Source organism: Alosa alosa, chromosome 14 (genome assembly GCF_017589495.1).
Source record: "Alosa alosa isolate M-15738 ecotype Scorff River chromosome 14, AALO_Geno_1.1, whole genome shotgun sequence".
NCBI lineage: Eukaryota > Metazoa > Chordata > Actinopteri > Clupeiformes > Clupeidae > Alosa > Alosa alosa.
In genome coordinates this window covers 17,582,683-17,601,399 of record NC_063202.1, presented here as the reverse complement: position 1 = coordinate 17,601,399, position 18,717 = coordinate 17,582,683, and the positions used below count along the sequence as shown (strand labels likewise).

At 41.3% G+C, this 18,717-nt stretch overlaps 1 protein-coding gene across 1 annotated transcript; it reads right to left on the bottom strand.

Annotated features, from left to right (window-relative positions):
* Positions 1–13,124, bottom strand: LOC125307658 (UDP-glucuronosyltransferase 2A1-like). The gene is given in 5 exon segments (XM_048263718.1): positions 1–1,194; positions 1,377–1,380; positions 11,753–11,899; positions 11,901–12,109; positions 13,098–13,124. Coding segments are annotated over 5 exon segments (1,581 nt in total).
* Positions 13,125–18,717: the final 5,593 nt, after the last annotated feature.

Below are 18,717 nucleotides of genomic sequence, written 5' to 3'. Positions count from 1 at the left end.
TTAGTAAGTGTTTATATTATTCTTGCTTTGACTTGTGCAAATCCTGGTACACAGAAACTTCACTCCAAATAAAAAAGCAGCCGCAAAAGTGGTCATGATAGCAAGTAAGAACAGGATCACATCGAATGAGTGGTAGGAGTACCAGGGCATCTTGTAGGACTCTTAGCGCAGGTGGGCAGCACCTTTGTGTCTCATGACAAACTCAATCCAGAAGAGAGCTCGGTCCAGGGGCTGCATTGGCTGGTCTCTGTGCAGCCTGGAGAGTCTCTGCATGTTCTCCCTGTAGGATGGCTCATGGAGCACCTCTAGCAAAGCCTGGAGGAAGGTGTCTTTATCTAGTGTTGCAACAGAGACTATTGTTGCCCCCCCTCTTACTTTCAGCCTAAGAAGATTGTCATACTGGTCAAAAAACAAAGGTACACCCACAACTGGAACACCATGGTAAATAGCTTCTTGTACTCCATTTGTTCCTCCGTGGGCCACAAAAAGCTTGATTTTGGGATTCCCCAAAAGATCATTCTGTGGCATCCAGTCAACCATTAGGGTGTTGTTGCCCAGGGTAGATGGTCTCCCTCCAGTGTACCTCCAAATAACTTTCTGGGGGAGCTCAGCAAAAGCTGCTGCTATTTCTTCTGTAATGTCACTTGGAAGTTCACTGACAAATGTCCCTAAAGACATGATGATGACTCCATGTTCTCCAGAGCTCTGAACAAAGTCCTCCAGGTCTTCAGGAAGGGGCTTTGCTGGCTTACACTGGAACCCACCCATGTAAACAACATTGGGCATAGTGGGGCGTGGGAACTCGAACACAAAATCACCACGCATCAGCCAGAGATCTGCAGACTGCATCAGCATGTAGAAATCACTCTGCGGACCCAGGTACTTCTCACAGAGCTCTTGGTATACTGGCCTCAGGGTCAAGCGATCTTGGATGATCATAATCCCAAAGTAAAGCATGTTTTTAACCCTCCCTATGAATGTTATCTTGTCTGAAAACCCAGATCCATTCAGTGGGATGTACGACAATGGTGAAGGGGCAATAGCAAAGTGCCCCTTGCCTACTGGCAACCAGCGCACATTGTAAACAAGAGGAAGGTGGATGCAATGGGCCAACACTGTCCCACCACCCCAGCAGGGATCTGTGAGCAGTATGTCATAGTGACTGTCCTGAATGCTTTTGATTAGTTCTGGGTTCTCAAGTACAGTGGGCAGTGCTTCGACTTGGCCAGCTTCACTCGCAGTCCGCGCGTGGGATCACGCGACTTTAATTTGTATTTTTCCAGTGAGACGCTGCAACAACCCAAACAACCGGTAGATGGCTCAAGTGAGCAGGGTGTCTCTAAAAAGAAATGGAGCCTGGAAAACCCTACACAGACTTCACTAGAGACTTAGTCTTAGTCTAGCAGACTGGTTTAGAAATAATTTAATAGCCAGAACTATGCCTGCCCTGCCCTAATAAAGAAATATTTGGTTAACTGCGAGTGAATCCCGTTTGCAGCCGTAGAAAAAACACAGGACAAATTAAAACGCAGGACAAATTAAACATTCTGGTTTTCTCCGAGTGCAACGATGATAGACAGACATCATTTGGACAAAATATAGAGCATATTAACCTCCGTTGCTCAGCCAAATGCCTTCCTGTTACGTCCTGTTATCACGGAGTTACAAGCGATAAACGATTTTTGATGGTCACAAGTTTACTTCATTAGCGGTTTATTTTTTTTATTATTATTAAAGAGTGTTTTTCATTTAAAGGTTTGACTTTGTGCTTATTCAGTAGAGCATTTAGTGCTCTCCCCAATCCCAGACGTTCACATTGCATGTTTGTTTGTAATGGATGCAACCGCGAGATAGGCTATGTGTTTGACGGCAATGAGTTGTTAACAGACATGAACCAAGACATATAGCCCAGCAGCAATCTAGGGACTGTTCGTTATTTATTGAAGGGGCCACCGGAGGAATTTTGAGTGCTTCAGTTGCAAGTTGCATGACCCTCTCTTGCCTGCTAGAAATTGTTCAATGACCCTCTGACAGAATTGTTAAAAAAGACATGACCCTCCCCTGCCAATTGTCTAGTGCTGCCGCGATTAGTCGACCATGAAAATTAGTCGACGGCAATTTTTTTAGTCGAAGAGTCGTTTTACTATTGACCGCCTATCAGGCCCGTCGCAAGAGGGGGGCGAAGCCCTGTGCGAACTTGACGGGTGCGAGGCCCTTTTAACTATACCTGCATGGAATCATGCAATAGCCTACTTTACACGTAACTTAGGCTACTGTCGGTGTATATTTAGTAGTAGGATAATACATTGACATGTCTTTAAGAGGGGGAATGATATATAACATTATAGCAGGCACATAAATCGTTGGCCATAATAAGCCGTTTATTATCCGTCACATCAACAACACAGACATACATGTTAACACAGACATAGCTAAAGGTGAACATTTTGACTTGAAGAAAATGGTCATGAGTAGACTATTAGGCTACTGAACGCAATTTGTCGATATCGAGCGCACGACATTCAAACTAAACTATTGAAGATATGTGCATTACATAACCTGACAAATTAATAACACGCATAACATAGATTGACTCACCATAGCCTACTTAGAAAAAATCGACCTTTCTGGCTTTCGTTGCCGCAAACTCCGCAATTAAATCATTGTAATTCAGCTTGCAGGCAACGTCATTTTCAATTGACAGAAGAGCGAGCCCACATAGTCTGTCCTGTGACATTGAGGTGCACACATAATTTTTGATAAGTTTCAGCTTTGAAAAGCTTCGTTCCCCCGATGCCACAGTTACTGGAATTGTCAGTAAGAGCCTGAGCGCAATTTCACAGTTGGGGAATGTGCCTTCGATCCCCTTAAGGAAACGAAGAGTGTGGAGCGCAGTATCTGTCCCCTTAGGAATTATGTCTCTAAGTACCTTCAACTCCTGGAAAAGGTCCAGTGTATTTATGTCATGCGATTCAGACGCGCTCATAGCATCACCCAGTCTTACGCACTGTCTGCGCAGATCTCCCTCTTCCATGCCACATAGTTTTGACATATCAAAAAGAAATCCAAACATTTCCCCAAACCCCTGCATTTCCGTAAAACGTGATCTTAGAGCAGTGAGAGCCTGATCCACGACAACAAAAAAATAGTCTGTTACAAAGGCTTGCTCTGCGTTAGGGGTATATTCCATTTGATTTTCATCCCGTTTGCGTTTAATTTGTCGTGCTGCTTTGAGTTCAGGATCAATGTCCATCTCTAGAGCTATCTCTGTTGCAGAAACCTTTGCTGACACAAATCCATTATCTCTGTATTTTTGCATGTGGTCAATTAGTCCATTTAGCTGCGACAAGGCCACATCCAGCTGCATGTCGCTGGACTGAAGTGTCTTACTGACTGTGTTGATGGCAAACAGAATATCATACCATATTACCATAGACAAGATGAATTCAAAATTTTGCATTTCATTAGCCAGCGACATGGCTTCACTTTTAATTTTGGGGTCATCACTTTCCTCCGAAACTTCAAGCAAAGCATCAACGATATCACTTGACTGGTATCAAATTGCTTTAACACTCTCTATCCGACATTCCCAGCGAGTTTCAGACAAAGGTTTTAGCGTAAGATATGGCACTCTCGCTTTGAGTATTTCCCAGCGTTTAATGGAGCCTGCGAAAATAGTATACAGACGCTGCGCAATACCAAAAAAGGACATCGCTTTAGGACAACTCTTGGCCATATCACCTAGAGTCAAATTGAGACTGTGACAGCCGCAAGGCATGAAGAAAGCTCGAGAATTGAGACGTAAGATATGAGCTTGAACCCCCTGACGTTTCCCCTTCATATTTGCCCCGTTATCATACCCTTGGCCACGACAGTCGTTAATGTCGAGGCCAAGGTCGTCTAGTGCAGCCAAAAGAACATCTGACAGGCCCTTCCCTGTTTGATCATTCACTTTAAGAAATTCAATGAAATGTTCTTCAATGCTCACATCTAATGATGTCATGTTCACAAAACGGAGGACAAGTGACATCTGCTCTTGATGGCTGGTGTCAGGCGTACAATCAAGAATCACCGAAAAATATTTAGCTTTCTTTGTATCATTCACAATTGAATTTCTGACGTTTGTGGCCATCTGAGAAATTAACTCGTTTTGAGTCTGAGGCCCTAGATAATGCGCTCGAGTTTCATTGTTTTTAATGCGCCGAAAGTGCTCGCTCATAGGAGCGTCAAATTTGGCCATCATTTCGATCATCTTCAAGTAGTGACCATTATTTTTTTCGTACAGTTTAGAATTTGTTCCTCAAAAAGCCAAATTACCTTCTGATAAGAACTGCACAGCTGCAATGATGCGTGTTAAAACGTCTTGCCAATGTGCCTTTTCCCTTGATATCTGCCTTTGAAGTGACTGGTCTATACATGTCTCTGTATCAAATCTGCGCTTAGCCTCAATCCACTTTGCGGCACTTGATATGTGATCACGGGAGGTTTCGTGTTGTTTTAACATATCTGCCAAATGTTTCCAATCATTACTCCCCCCATTAGCAAGATTGGGCCGACTTGAACAAATGCTAAAAAGCTTACAACAAAAGCAAAACACGGAGTCTCTTCTCTTGGAATACACAAGCCAGTCTCTATTAGTCTTTTCGCCATTGGGTAATTTGCGCACATAGAAATGCTCAGAAAAGTGTCTTTTGTCTGGGTTCAAGGGGAAATCATGGTTGTGCACCTTGATTGGTCCTTTGATGTGCATGATGAAGATGAAGATGTGCAGGCCAAGTGCCTGGGTCGCTCAGATCTCCCTGCGCTGAGACTTCTGTCAACTCACTGTCAACACACATCAGTTGTTGTAGCGTCGTCTTCCCGCCTAGTTGCTAGTGCTAGGTTGTTACAGCCTGTTATGAGAAGCATGGTTCAACTTAAGTAGGCTATGCACAGTGATTTCATTTACAATGGCACATATTGCATAAATACTTTATTGATTCTCACATTGGATATCCTCCTCCCTCTCGATGCTTTCCTCCAGTTGTAACGATCGAGTTGTTGTTAAATCGCTACTGCCATCATTGGTGCTAACAACATTAACATTAATGCTTGTCTCCATAACCGTAGCACCACTGTTACTATCCCTGTATGCCTGCTGCTGCTCGGCCACATCTCTAGATGAATTATTCACAAACCGATCCAGAGAACCATGTGTCTTGTTGAACTCCTCTTCCTGTTTTAGTTTCTTTCTTTTCTCAGCACCAGACTGAAATTTACGAAAGCAGTCGCACGGACGTGCTGCCGACATTTCCCCTTCGTTCTGGCTCGCCTTCCCGGCCGCTACAAGCTTGGCTGACCGCTACAACAAGCCCGCCACAAGCCTGGCCGGCCGCGGGCGCTACAAACCTAGCCTACGTAACGACGTCATGAAATAAAATTAAAAGATATTCATTTTTATTTACTTTGTTTTTAAATCTTAAACAATGTCTATGCACATTTAAATGAAATACAGTTATTTCTTTTAGAGACATATTGTATAAAGAGCAGCAATAAAGATTTAGAGATAAATCTGCAACATCATTGGCCAGGTGCGAGGCCCATCAGAGCGCGAGGCCCTGGGCGACCGCCCAATTCGCCCCCCCTTCCGACGGGCCTGCCGCCTATTTATTTTTGGTCTCAAACGGCTCACTGTAATGTTATATTAACTCTATGTTATTAACTCTTGAAAAGTACAATGACTGTCTTTGGATGTTAAACAGGCTGAGACTTCGGCAGTCGTGTTTTAAACCCCGCTATGCACGCAAGTGTTAACGCCAGCAGCAAAGCTGCGTGCCTGCCTGCTTTCAGCGCAATTCATTATTAGGCAGAGCTAAGTGGGCGCTAAGCGGTTACGCTAGTCCAGACTCTGACTAATATAGTATTGTGGAAATTGAAATAAATGAAGTGACGTGTCTCACGTTGACAACGCAACGGCGTGTCATTACTGTAATTCATTCATACAAAAAAAAAAACGTTAAAACGAACATGCCGCCACCCGTGATATCAACAATCAAGGTGCGTGTCATTTCCCATGGTCAATAAGTCACGACGCATATTTTTTTAGTGTTCAAGCCAACTGAAAAAGTGAGGTAAGGTAACCTATGTGGTAAGACGCGCAAAGTACCTGTAGCCTACTTGTTTTGAACATGCTGATGTTAGGCTCATTTGCAGTCCTCAACTCCTGTCGCCTTTCAAAGTCCAGCGTTTCTCAAACTATGGGCCGCGCGGACCAGCACCGGCCGTAACGTGGACACTGCTGGTCCGGAGCCACGGAGTGAAATTATTCCCGGGGTTTCGTCTGATAATTTACTGCGCAATTGATCAAGGAACCGTGGACCGACAGAAAAAGAAAACAAACGTTTCTGCAATCAGTAGGAAATACTTGCTAATTTGGTGTCATCAAACATAGAGGCATACAATTAAATGGTGGTATGAGCGTTCATTCAATGCGCGAGAGAAACTGAAACCACTTGATAACGTTGGTAGCAAAGCTCCAATTCAACCTATTGGAAAGCTATTAAATTATGAAACTACATTTAATAGAACAATGTGGATTTGTGCAATTTCCATAAAAACAGAGCACAGACTATAATACACTATCTAGAATATTGTAGGCCTATAGTCAAATTTGAATAACGTGGCCAAAAGCTTGTGGCATAATTAAATATGTCAATATTCTTTCCATTTGCCTACCAGTGTATGATGCTTGCATGAGGGAAACATCCCAAAACGATGACACCCATATAATTGCTATTGTTTTGAGAAGTATTTATCATGCAACCATGCAAAAGCAATGGAACTATTGTAATTATATTTTACAGTAGTAAAGCAGTCCTCTGATGTGCATGTTTTCACAAACTTTTTGTGAACAATGTTAGCACTTTAAACACTGGCTGCTTTGAAGTGCATGTATAACAATATAGCATAACATTTAATAATTGTGATGTGATAATGATAATGATAATTTGATGGGGGGTGGGTTCATGTAGGTGGGCCCTATGACCCCAAAGTATGCCATGACCGGGCCTCAGGTCAAAGAAGTTGTCTATGTCCATGGCAACACTGGCATACAAATAAAGTCTATCAAAGGTCTGACATTAGATCTGAAGGTAGCATTTTAAATGGGTGTTTTTTTTTTTATACATAATGTTTTTGAACAGTTTACTTACAGTACAGTTACTTACAGCTTCTAACAAAAGTAGGGTGATATATATTTTACGTTTTCCCTTTAGTTGAGTTCAAAATAAAACTGGACACAACAAAACAACAAACACTTGATTTTTTTTTAAAAAAATAGTCGTTTAGATTAGTCGACTAATCGAAAAATTAGTCGAAAGATTAGTCGTTAGAAAATTAGTCGTTAGTGGCAGCACTACAATTGTCGCTGTCTTCCGCCCGCGCCACAGCCACACACTGTGATAACGTTCTTAAATCAATCTTTCCCGTGAGCTTGCATGCTAGTCCTTCCTTTTCAAATGTGTTTTAAGCCTGTTTGCACAATTTCACAAATAATCATATGTGATTAATAATATGACAAATAATCCCTGTGCACGGGACCGAAAACAATGCATGCCAACTTTTTCCGTGTTTATCACGTTTTTAACTTTCCCCCGCTGTCTTGCCGTTTTAATGTTTTCCTGTAGAATATCCCATATTTTAATACTCTCATAACAGCCCTGCCATCGGGCCTGTCTCTGTGTTGCCCTGTTGCTACCCCTTGCCCTTCCAACGAAACAGATGTCTTCAAATCATCGTTTTCCTTGCTTGAAGGCGAACTTAGAGTGATGTTAACCTATTTAAGTTTAACGCTGTGATTGTCGTGAGAGCACGATTCATTGGTGCTTGCATGTTCGGCCTTATGTCTACGTGCGCACCTGAGGCTACTCAGCTACAAGAGAAAGAATTTCCCCTGTTTGTACTGCAAGTTGGCCTACCATAACTTACCAACTCTGCACTGTAGACCCTAACTGGCTATTTATATTTTTCTGTGAAATAAGCAAATGTATTTGTTCAACTTTATGAAGCAGAATTACACATAGGCTACTTGGAACATAATACATTTAACAAAGGACAGATGTATGTTGCTAGTGACAAAATATTAACTTTAAGTGTTTTACGATGTCTTTGTCATGGGGAAGTGTTGTTCCCCATGCATTTATTCTAGGTTACTGTCAGTGATTGACGTGAGAGAAGCGGGGGTCTGTGTTGTGTTGCGTTGCGTTAATTTATTTTCATTGGGCATACCTTGCCGTGCCGTCCACAGCTCTTCAGTTCTGACAAAGCCAAAACTACTCCTTTTGAAACACTGAGTGCAGGAAGCGCGTTTGTATGGTTATATTGCTTGACGGGGGATCCCAAGCAGCTTTCAGCCATAAGGCTACTTTGAGAACATTTCAATTCACCCGACACTAATATTCAAAATGTTGAAAACTATTTCGGCATAGCCTATAAAGCAGTTTAATTAAATGGAATGTTAGTTCTAAACAAACGAGCTACTTGGTGAGGCTTGGCCTCACAGATCTTCGTGCCTTAGATGGCAGGAAAAATCTTCACGATAGGCCTATTAACTAACCACCCGATTCACGTTGGCTGGGGAAGGGGCCATCAGACATTTGTGCCCAGTTAATCCGGCCCTGCCCCAACAAATCACACCTTCCCACCTCTGACAGCTTAAAAGAAGTCAAGAGGACTCCTTACTCACAGACCTATTCACAAACCTGCGGCATATTGCGTGTTTTGAAATCCTATGCAGCTACAGGAGCTTCCAATCGTGAGGAAGCAATTTTGCATTGTAGGCATAACTAACATGCAATAACGCCGCCAACAACAACAAAAACTAGGCTAATCATTGTCAACATGTAAATTAAATGTAACATTATTGTGAATCAAATTAAAATGTCCTCTTTTGCAAACGTAGGCATAGTAACAGAATAATTTAATAATGTTACAAAGATACTACATCAATCCATTATGTTTCATTAGGCTACTAGGCTGTTTTGCCTTGATTCATTTAGGCTAGGCCTTTTTTATTCAGGGCAGATTCACAAAGAATTTTAAGGCTAAAAGTAGCTCCTAACTGGCGAATTTAGGAGCAACTCCTAAAAATAATGGCGTTTCACTCCTAACTTTAGGACTCCTAATTTTTTCACAAAAAAGTAATTCACGAAGCATTTTAGACCTAAAAGTAGCACCTAAGTCTGGGACAGCTTAAGTCGAGAGGACTCCTAACTCACTAAGACCTATTCATAAACAGCTTTTTGTGGCATTTTACGTTGCGATGTTTTGAAATCGTATTAGCCTATCGCCAACAGGAGCTTCCAATCGCGAGGGAACAATTTTGCATTCATGAAAGGGATGCAATAACGCCACCAACAACAACCAAAACTACTCATTGTTAACATGTAAATGAAATGTAACGTTTCATTGTGAATCAAATTAAAATGTTCTACTCTTTGCAAATGTAGCCTAGGCATATGGTGACAGATTAATTTAATAACGTTGCAAAGGTAGGCTACTACATCAATCCATAGGCCTATGTTTCATTGCTACTAGGCTATTTGTTTTGCTTTACTCTTTATTCATTTAGGCTAGGCCTTTTTATTCAGTTATTAATCATCTTCCGTCCTTCGCACTACTTGTGTAGCGCACGCATTCTCCGACCTGTCACTCATCATCGGAAGAGAGGTGTTTGGAATTCCCGCGTTACAATCGTCAGCCAATCAAGGTGGTCACTTCAGTCAAGCTTGTGCATGAGTAATGACGTCATCCATAGCCACGAAGACTCACTCCTAGTTTAGGAGTTGTCTGAAAGGCTTTGTGAATAACTTTTAAGAGAAAACTCCAAGCTAAAATCTTTAAGTGCGATTTAGGAGTAGCCTACTGCTAGTAGTAAGATAAAAGCCTTTGTGAATAGCCTACGGCCCCAGTTATTCATCATCTTCCGTCCTTGTGTAGCACACGCATTCTTAGACCTGTCACCTGTCACTCATCATCGTAAGGGAGGTGTTTGGAATCATGCCCGCGTTACAATCATCAGCCAATCAAGGTGGTCACGCTTGCCCATTTACCCAAATGAATGGTCGAATATTACTGATGATCATTGTTATTTAAGAACATGCAGTGTGCATAGGGTACCAAAAACATCTTGCTCGTAAAAAAGCATCATAACGCACATTCTGGCGGGTCTGTTATTTACTGTAGGCTGCGCAAACCACAGGCCTTTAATTTTGGGCATTCATTCATTCATTCAACCTTTATTTATTCTCGGAGGGTCATTGAGGGAAGCCCTCATTTTCAATGAAGCCGAGATTACAGAAGCGAAGCAAAGCGCTCCACAAACAAGACAACATTCGAGGCCTTCTGTTGAAGAATTTTATATAAAGCCTGCGCTAACAGTAATCCTCCTGCCCCTGATAGGCCTACCACAGCTGTGGATAGTGTGGAATGTTCAAGTAATAACACAATCCAATGTGTGTCTCAATTGTCGCCCACTGACCACCTCACACATTTCGCTAGATTTTGCAACGAACTTACATGACACAATGCCATAAAATATGCCAGTTTTAGGACACAGAATAATGTTTGTAATGATACCAGGTAGGCCTACGTTTAACAGTAACAAGTGTAATGAGCTATTCATTGTCGAAGGTGCAAGGTGAAGTGAAATTCTTACTTTGGAAAACAAACATTTGCCGATATCGCCGATCATCAGAATATTGCAACAGATTCTGTGTTCTGGACTGCAGGTAACTTGTTAAGCCAGTGGTTCTCAAACTTTTATTTCATTCCCCACTTTGATCAAGGGGCATGACTGATGATAGTGGAGATAACGTGTTATCCCGAGGCTTTTTCAAGTCAGCATCTTCGACGGTAGTCTATTAAAAATATAAGTTTTCGATGTCCCAAACGGAGAGCCATACTTTATTGTTTTTAACGATCTCTATGCTACTCACAAAAATGTAGGCATGGGGACATGATGAAGTAGGCTATCCAACTGTCTGTGTTAAATTATTGTGATTACGAGCCAGTGGTTTTCAAACATTATGCGTGACTCGGACATCTAACTAAATGCAACAGGCTCATATCGTCCTCGCATTCGCAAAATGAGGACCAGTGTTTTGTCAAATTGCAAATAGCTTTTCGTTTTAACGATTTTTTTTTTATGATAGTATGAAGTGCTTTATGTATAGGCTACTATCTTAATCTTGGAATATGGGGAGGGAAGTGGCGCGTCTGCAGTCAGCCAAATATGAATGTAATTCTGCGGCATAAAGCAGATGTATTTGTTTATTGTACAGAAAAATAAAAATGACATGTCAAGCAGTCAATTGACTACATTGCAGTCAAGAAGTAGGGCAAATTAAGACACTTTTGATTTGCGTAGTTGCGTTACCCCCAACACTGACAATAACATAGACAGCAAATTAAGATATTTAATCGCTACCACCGTGTAGTCAAGCCTTAAGCCATACCCAAGTAGCCTTAATCGAGGTAATGTTTAATTACGATTTATTTTGTTATTGAATTCGTAGGCTGGGATTCCTCTCGGTAACAATTACGTTTAAAGGTAGCCTAGCCTCCTGCTTTTTCAGAAGGGGCGGCAGTCAGGCTACTGACAGAGCGATGTACAGTGGCAGAGCGACGCACAGTGGCTGAAAGTGGTACTAAAGCTTCACACAGCTTCACGCCTCGTAATGCGCGACTGAAGTGGCCATTTGAAAGTGATGCCCACTGTATGTTCACTATCATCTCTTTCAGGGTGACATGAGCCTCAAACATTTTCTTAAACATATCAATCTGGATATTATTGGCCGATGTAATTACCCTCACAATGAATTCCTCATCAAAGGTAGCGCTTACTGGAATTGTGATGGTGTCACAAGGAATTCTCCTTGACATACCAGCTTTTGTCTGATCGGAGAACTGTGATGTTGTGTCCTTTAGAGTGCAAAGCTTTGATGACAATGTTCATGTTAACCCAGTGGCTTCCCTCCACTGGATAAACAAGCACCTTTCCCCCATGACAGGTGTGCCATGTCAGGCATACTGTAGGAGCGAGGACAAAGTTGGTAATGAAAACATCAGGACACTATCTGCGAAAGCAAAAGCACATGTCATTGTCTTACTGTTAGAAGAGTGATGGCACAAATAACTTACAGTTAACAGCATTATCATACATCATTCCACGGTAGGCATTTTTGTATACTATTTGTGGAGAAGTGGTGCGCATATCCAAAATATGTTTTTACAGGTGCCAGAAAAAGCGTGTCAGGAATATGGAAGGAGAAGGTCTGTGAGAAGGTATGTGAGCTCCAAAAATATGCTTTATTTTAATCTAAAAAGGCAACGTTTCGATCCTGTGAGATTGAGACGTTGCCGTTTTAGACTCAAATAATGTTTAGCTCACATACAGTTTGCAGACCTTCTCCCTCTACATTTTTTTAAATACTAAACAGAATATAGAGAAAATTGGCCAATGTATGGCTATTGCATTTCTGCATATAAAGAAAGGATACTCAATTGTTTACCTAAGTAAATAGTCATACAGTGAAAAGGCAGAATGGTTTGTTTTTTACACTGTAAGATAACTATGTAACTCATTACAGCTAAATAACACATTAGGGTGGATCTACTTTATTGGAATAACAGTGAACACCACAGGTTCATACTCAGCACACACAATGGAAAGAAATAATGTACTATTATAATACACAATATAGTGTATTACAATAGTATTTAGTAAAATAAGTAGTAGCCTATTAATGTTACACTCTGGTGATATTTCAAACCAGTGCTACTTCTTATCCTTTCTAAAACTGAGATAGTTCCGGGCCTTGATTGTGATTGAGCTCTGTTCTAGAATCTTTGGTCTCGACACTGCTTGGCAACCATTCAGATAGAGGAAATATATTTCTTGGCGGAAGAATGATTATCTATGAGTAAATTGTTACATTTCTCGTTGCTTTGCCTTTACTTTATGAAACTTTGCCAGGTATTTATAGCAACAGTTTTAGAAGCAATAAGCCGCTCGAGAATCTTAGAGAATCTTAATATGACTAAGGGGGATTCACGCATACAGAGGGTCCAGGTTGGCTATAGTTCATCGCTTTGCAGAACAAGGACATTGACATGTTTCCAAAATAACTGTTATGGACATGTCTAAATGTTATTTAACACATAAAATATGTCAAAAGTCAAAATGTTATTTAACACATAAAATATGCTTCAGCAATGTGCATGGGCTTAGGGGCATAGTGGACATTATACTACATTTCAGACAGGAAACTCTCAGAATAAGTTTCCATGAGAGGTTCCCATACCAGGATGTAATGCTAAATGAGAGAATACATTCAATGGGTGAACTGCAGATCATGGCTAAGGTAGGTTTGATGGTACGAAGCCACTGCCTTGCTTTATACAACCCAAATTCCAAGAAGTTGGGAGGTTTTAAAAAATGTGAATACAAAAAGAATCCTATGATCTACAAATCATGTCAACCGTATTGTGGAAAGCGAGACCTTCGCTTTTCACAATACGGTTAGTAAGCCTTAATAGGCCTTTATCACGGCAGCCGAAGTAGGACGTGAACAGCCCTGTTCCTGTGTGAGAACAGGTGTTTCTAATTAAGTGTCAGATTCGGCCACAGTTACTTCAACCAGAGGCCTCGTTAATGTTTTTAGGAACACCTGTGGTTTGCCTGCCAACAGGAAAGTGAACAGCCCTGTTTCAGCTGCCGCGATAAAGGCCAATTCCCTACACGTAGCTCCCACATAGCATTTACACTGATAAATGCATACAGTTCCCGGCGTGCATCACCTACACGACCCGCGGCGTTTCAAAGCCTACCCTGCTAGCGACCGCTACAAACATTACGTTTAAAACAACCACAATGCATGTCAGTTCAGTCTACAACATTTATTTATCAACATACATAGCGAACAGTGAGGTACCCACTGATTCAGCTCCAATGTTCATTCCATAGTAGCAATAACATCACTTTTGAAACATACACAACACTCACGCATCTTGTTGGCCAACTTTCTGTTGGGTGCGTCCGAATACTGGTCCCCTGGGGAAACACGAACCGCATTGGAGCCAGTTCCTTATTCACTGTCCCGGGACAGTGGAAAGTGGGTTGTTTGGCGCGGGGGTGGTGAGTTGGCGTGTGTTTAATTAGTTTGTTATTATTTGTTATGATTGTTGCATGTAAAGTCCCTTTCTGTATGTAAAGTATATGTGTGGCCATTTATGTACTTTGTATGGTAAAATTATGTGTTATGTCATAGGTTATGTATCTGTATGGAAAAGGTCCATAGTCATACCTCATGTATTACACCCTGTTGGATAGTGAGCTCTACCAATTCACTTTTGATTGGTAGGCCTATTTAAGGGAGAAAGAGAGAGTGGAATGGGAAGTTGTTTGAAATGGCAGAGTACTGCGTCAGCTTGCTGTGAGGCTGTATACAGTGAGTTTGGAACGCCTATGATGGCCGGTTTTGTTTTCTTTTTCAAAGTATTTTTGTTTGTTTGTTATTTCATATATTGCACCTGTGCACTGTAAATAAACCTGCACCTTTATCACTTAAATCTCGAGAGCTATTTGTTGTCTGCCAACCCTTCAACCACTGGAGTTTTCTGGACACGCCCATCCCTTAAATGTGAGTTGGGGGTTGCAAAGCCTCTCACACCTATATTTAATTGAGAATAGTTCAAAAACAACATATCAACTGTTGAAGGAGAGAAATTTGGCTATTGCATGGAAAATATGAGCACATTTTGAATTTAATGCCAACACGTCTCAAAAAAGTTGGGACGGGGGCAACAAAAGGCTGGAAAAGTTGTGATGAAGTTTGAACAAAAGGTGGAACGTTTCACAACAAATTGTGTGAACTGGAACCATGAATGGGGATAAAAAAAAAAAGCGCATCCCAGAGAGACGGGGTCTCAGAAGTAAAGATGTGGAGGTAATCATCACTCTGATGAAACTATAAGTGTCAAGTCAAACTACAGTTTAGTAAACTTTGAGTTTCACAGAAGTAAAAAATGCACACAAAACAAATTGCATAAAGAGGTGTTAAAAGTCCAGTAGACAAACAGGATATCAGATAACGGAAGCAATGCAGCTGATTGCCGCCCTGTGTGTTTAAATCGCGTGATGTAATTCACGCAACACAACCCAGAAACTCGCAGGTGCCTAATCAAACTCCACACAGGGAAAGACGCTAAAAAGGCCGCGGTGAAAGTTTGCTGTGAGACTTATCTCCGTGGAAATATTGTGCAGAGCTGATTACATCTACAAAGACTGGAGAGGCAGCCGGTAAGAAACTGAACCTGTTTTATTTGGAGTATGCTGCTCCAGCTACCGGAATAGTTTAGTCATGTGTGTGAAATACACGGAGTGTAGAGTTCCGTGTCATGTGTATGACTATGTAACTGTTGACGAATGTTATCTAGTGAAACACAGGTTTAAATTGGTTATTGTTAATTTACATGCCGTGTTTAAAATTCATGGTGAGAATATGATGGGTGACTAGACTTGTAGGTATTGGGTTATCAGTTAACTTGCTACTGCTAATGGGCTTGTGCAATATTCATTGGTGAACCATCAGGTGTATTTTAATTTCAGATGTATATTTTTCTATCGAATGTAATATTTTGTAATATTTTGCTACTGTGTAATTCATACTGTAAGGTAGATATTTAAATGTTTGCACATGTGTGGTTTCTACTAGTGATGTTTCTACTAGTGTGTTGTACTGCAAAAGCTTATATGGTTCTTCTCTTTATGTTTGAAGGTTTTTTACCTAGTGACAAACTAGTAACAACCAATTCCTCATGGAAATTAATCCTTGCCATCAATTTACTGATGTTCATTGAAAATAAGCTGCTGAAATCTGAATAAAAGGGAAAAAAAAGAGGAAAAGGACACAACTGAGTAGAATCCAGTTTTTTCTTCATGTAGAGAAGTCAAGCTCCTTTTCAAGTTGGGGAAAAACTGCACGAACCCTGCACAACTTGACAATAAGAATAATGTTTCTTTACATGAAATTGCAAAGGATTTGAGGATTTCATCATGTGTAGTACATAATGTCATTAAAATATTCAGATAATCTAGAGAACTCTTTAAAACGATGGACAGGGCTTTTGGATCTCAGATGACACTGCATTAAAACCAGACCCTTTTCTGTAAAGAAAATCATTGTATGGGCTCAGGAAAACTACTGATAACCATTGTCTATGAGCACAGATCCAACTTGTTATAGTGCTCAGTTGAAAACCCAGTGTGGGGGTGCATTAGTGCCTATGGTATTGGCATGTCTGGCAAGGCAGAAATCAATTCTGAATGATGTACACAGGTTTTGAGCAACATCGGGCCCATTGTCTGGATGACAGTCTATCTTGGTGATCTAAATCTATGCAAGGCTTCTCTTTTTTGATTTTAGCTCAGCATTCAGCACAATCTTGCCAAACAGACTTTCTAATAAACCGCACACAATATGTCAGAGTAGGCAAGCACACGTCCTCCACACTGACCATTAACACCGGGGCCCCCAGGGTTGTGTGCTCAGCCCACTTCTCTACACACTTTCCCCACACAACTGCAGCTCTTCCTCCCCATCCAACTACCTAATAAAATTTGCCGGCAACACAACAGTGCTCGGCCTCATCACCGGGAATAACAAGACTGCATACAGACGAGAGGTCCAACTGCTAACGGCATTGGTGCAGCAGCAACAACCTGACCCTCAACACAAAGAAGACCAAAGAAATCATTGTGGATTTCCGCAAGACTGGACAGCTAAACCACTCTCCACTCCTCATTGGGAATGAGGGTCTCCAGTTTTTAGGTGTGACTGTGACGGAGGATCTGTCGTGGGGGAAAACCATCATCTCTGCCACAGCGAAGGCCCAACAGTGCCTCTTCTTCCTCAGGAAGCTGAGGTGGTCAAAACTGCACCAGAGACTCATGGTCAACTTTTACCACTGTGCAGTGGAGAGTGTGTTGACCTATGGGTTACTGGTGTGGTTTGCCGCCTGCACCAGTACAGAGAAGGAGGCCCTACACAGAGTGGTGAGAGCCGCAGGAAAGATCATTGGGGTCATCCTGCCAGACACACAATTAATCATTTATTAAGCCTTTGTTACTTATTAGTTAATGGTTTGTTCATCATTAGTCATTTCTAATTGCAATTTCTTCATCATCAGTAAAGCATTTGTTCACACAGTTATAAATAGTTTGTTCATAGTAAATAAGCCTATATCTAAAATATGTTTATACATTATTGTTAATACTTAATAAATTATGCAATAATATGTTTTTGATTAAAGGGACACCAGGCAACGTTTTCTTGTTAATTAATCATCTTCGTAAGTTGGTATATGGTTAAATGACTCATTACAGGGCGAATGAAGACTCTCTCGCCCACCCCTACTGCCTGTAAGAAGAATATCCCACTTGCAAGTTCGGTGTATCCTACCGCCGACCGAAGCAGGATCAGTTTACATCCTGCATACAGCACAGAGGCAGGCTAACAAAACGCTAGCGATTGTTGCAAATATGTGTATAATGGCAGAGCCAGCGAAGAAGCAGCGAAAACCCTTGACTGAAGATGCAAAGAAAAGGAAAAGAGCTTCAGACCGAGCAAGGGGGAGTTTCGTAGAGAAAAAGCATCAAGCTTGCCTGGTGTTCCTTTAAGTAATATTTCCATTATTTAACAGTTGTTGCATACACATGCACTAATTATTAGTTAGGGTGAGGATACATACCGTAAAACTCCAAATAATAGCCCGGGCTTTTATTTTCCCAAATCGCCAAACTGCACTGGCTAGTATTAGAGACAGGCGTCTATATGATACAGGCCTTTAATTCCCTTTACAGAAAACTTTTCCTCTGCAAAGATGGAAAATATTATCGAATTAATTATTTCAAACACACTGAATGTCTACCTACTGTATATGACTAGGCTATCTGATGACAATTACGGATCATCATTCATTTAGTGTTGAGATGTTGTTCATTGAGTGAGATACAGTAAGATCCAAATAGCGGGGATGGCCAGAACAGATGAAACACGTTTTAATCCAGGCGCTCGGGAAAATATTTTTGACCGGGGTGCTGAATAACAAAATAATCATAGATGTCCGACGATTTCTCCCCCAGCATATGATTTGAATTTAGACGGCTAAATACGCCATTTCACCGCCGTGTATGAGTAGGTCTAAGAGTGAGAAGTTTTATAATGCCCTGGGCAGCCACATTCCACTGCAACTATCGCAGCACTTGCCCTCCGACTCATCAATAAAAACTGTCGCGGCACACACCAGTCCCATAGAAGCGCACTTGACTTTACATCATTAACCTATTTCAGTAGGTTGTATAGCCAGAGGATGTCCGTAGACGGGCTCTGATAGAGCCTAGTCTAAGGTAAATTCCTTTTCTGACTTCTTTCTCTTTATCGCCATGGCATTTAGAATAAAGAATAACGTTTGCGAACCGTTCTGGTTTTGTTGCCAGCATAAAAACAAGCTTACCATCGGCCTAACCGCAAATTAACACAAGGGATGAATTGAACGATGACGAAGTCAGACATATAGGCATAGTTCATACTGGAAAAAAGGTTATACAATTTGGAACTCTAGCTTTTCCCCACCGCAGTCTTTTAATGCCATCTAATCATAACGTCGCAGTCTGCTTCA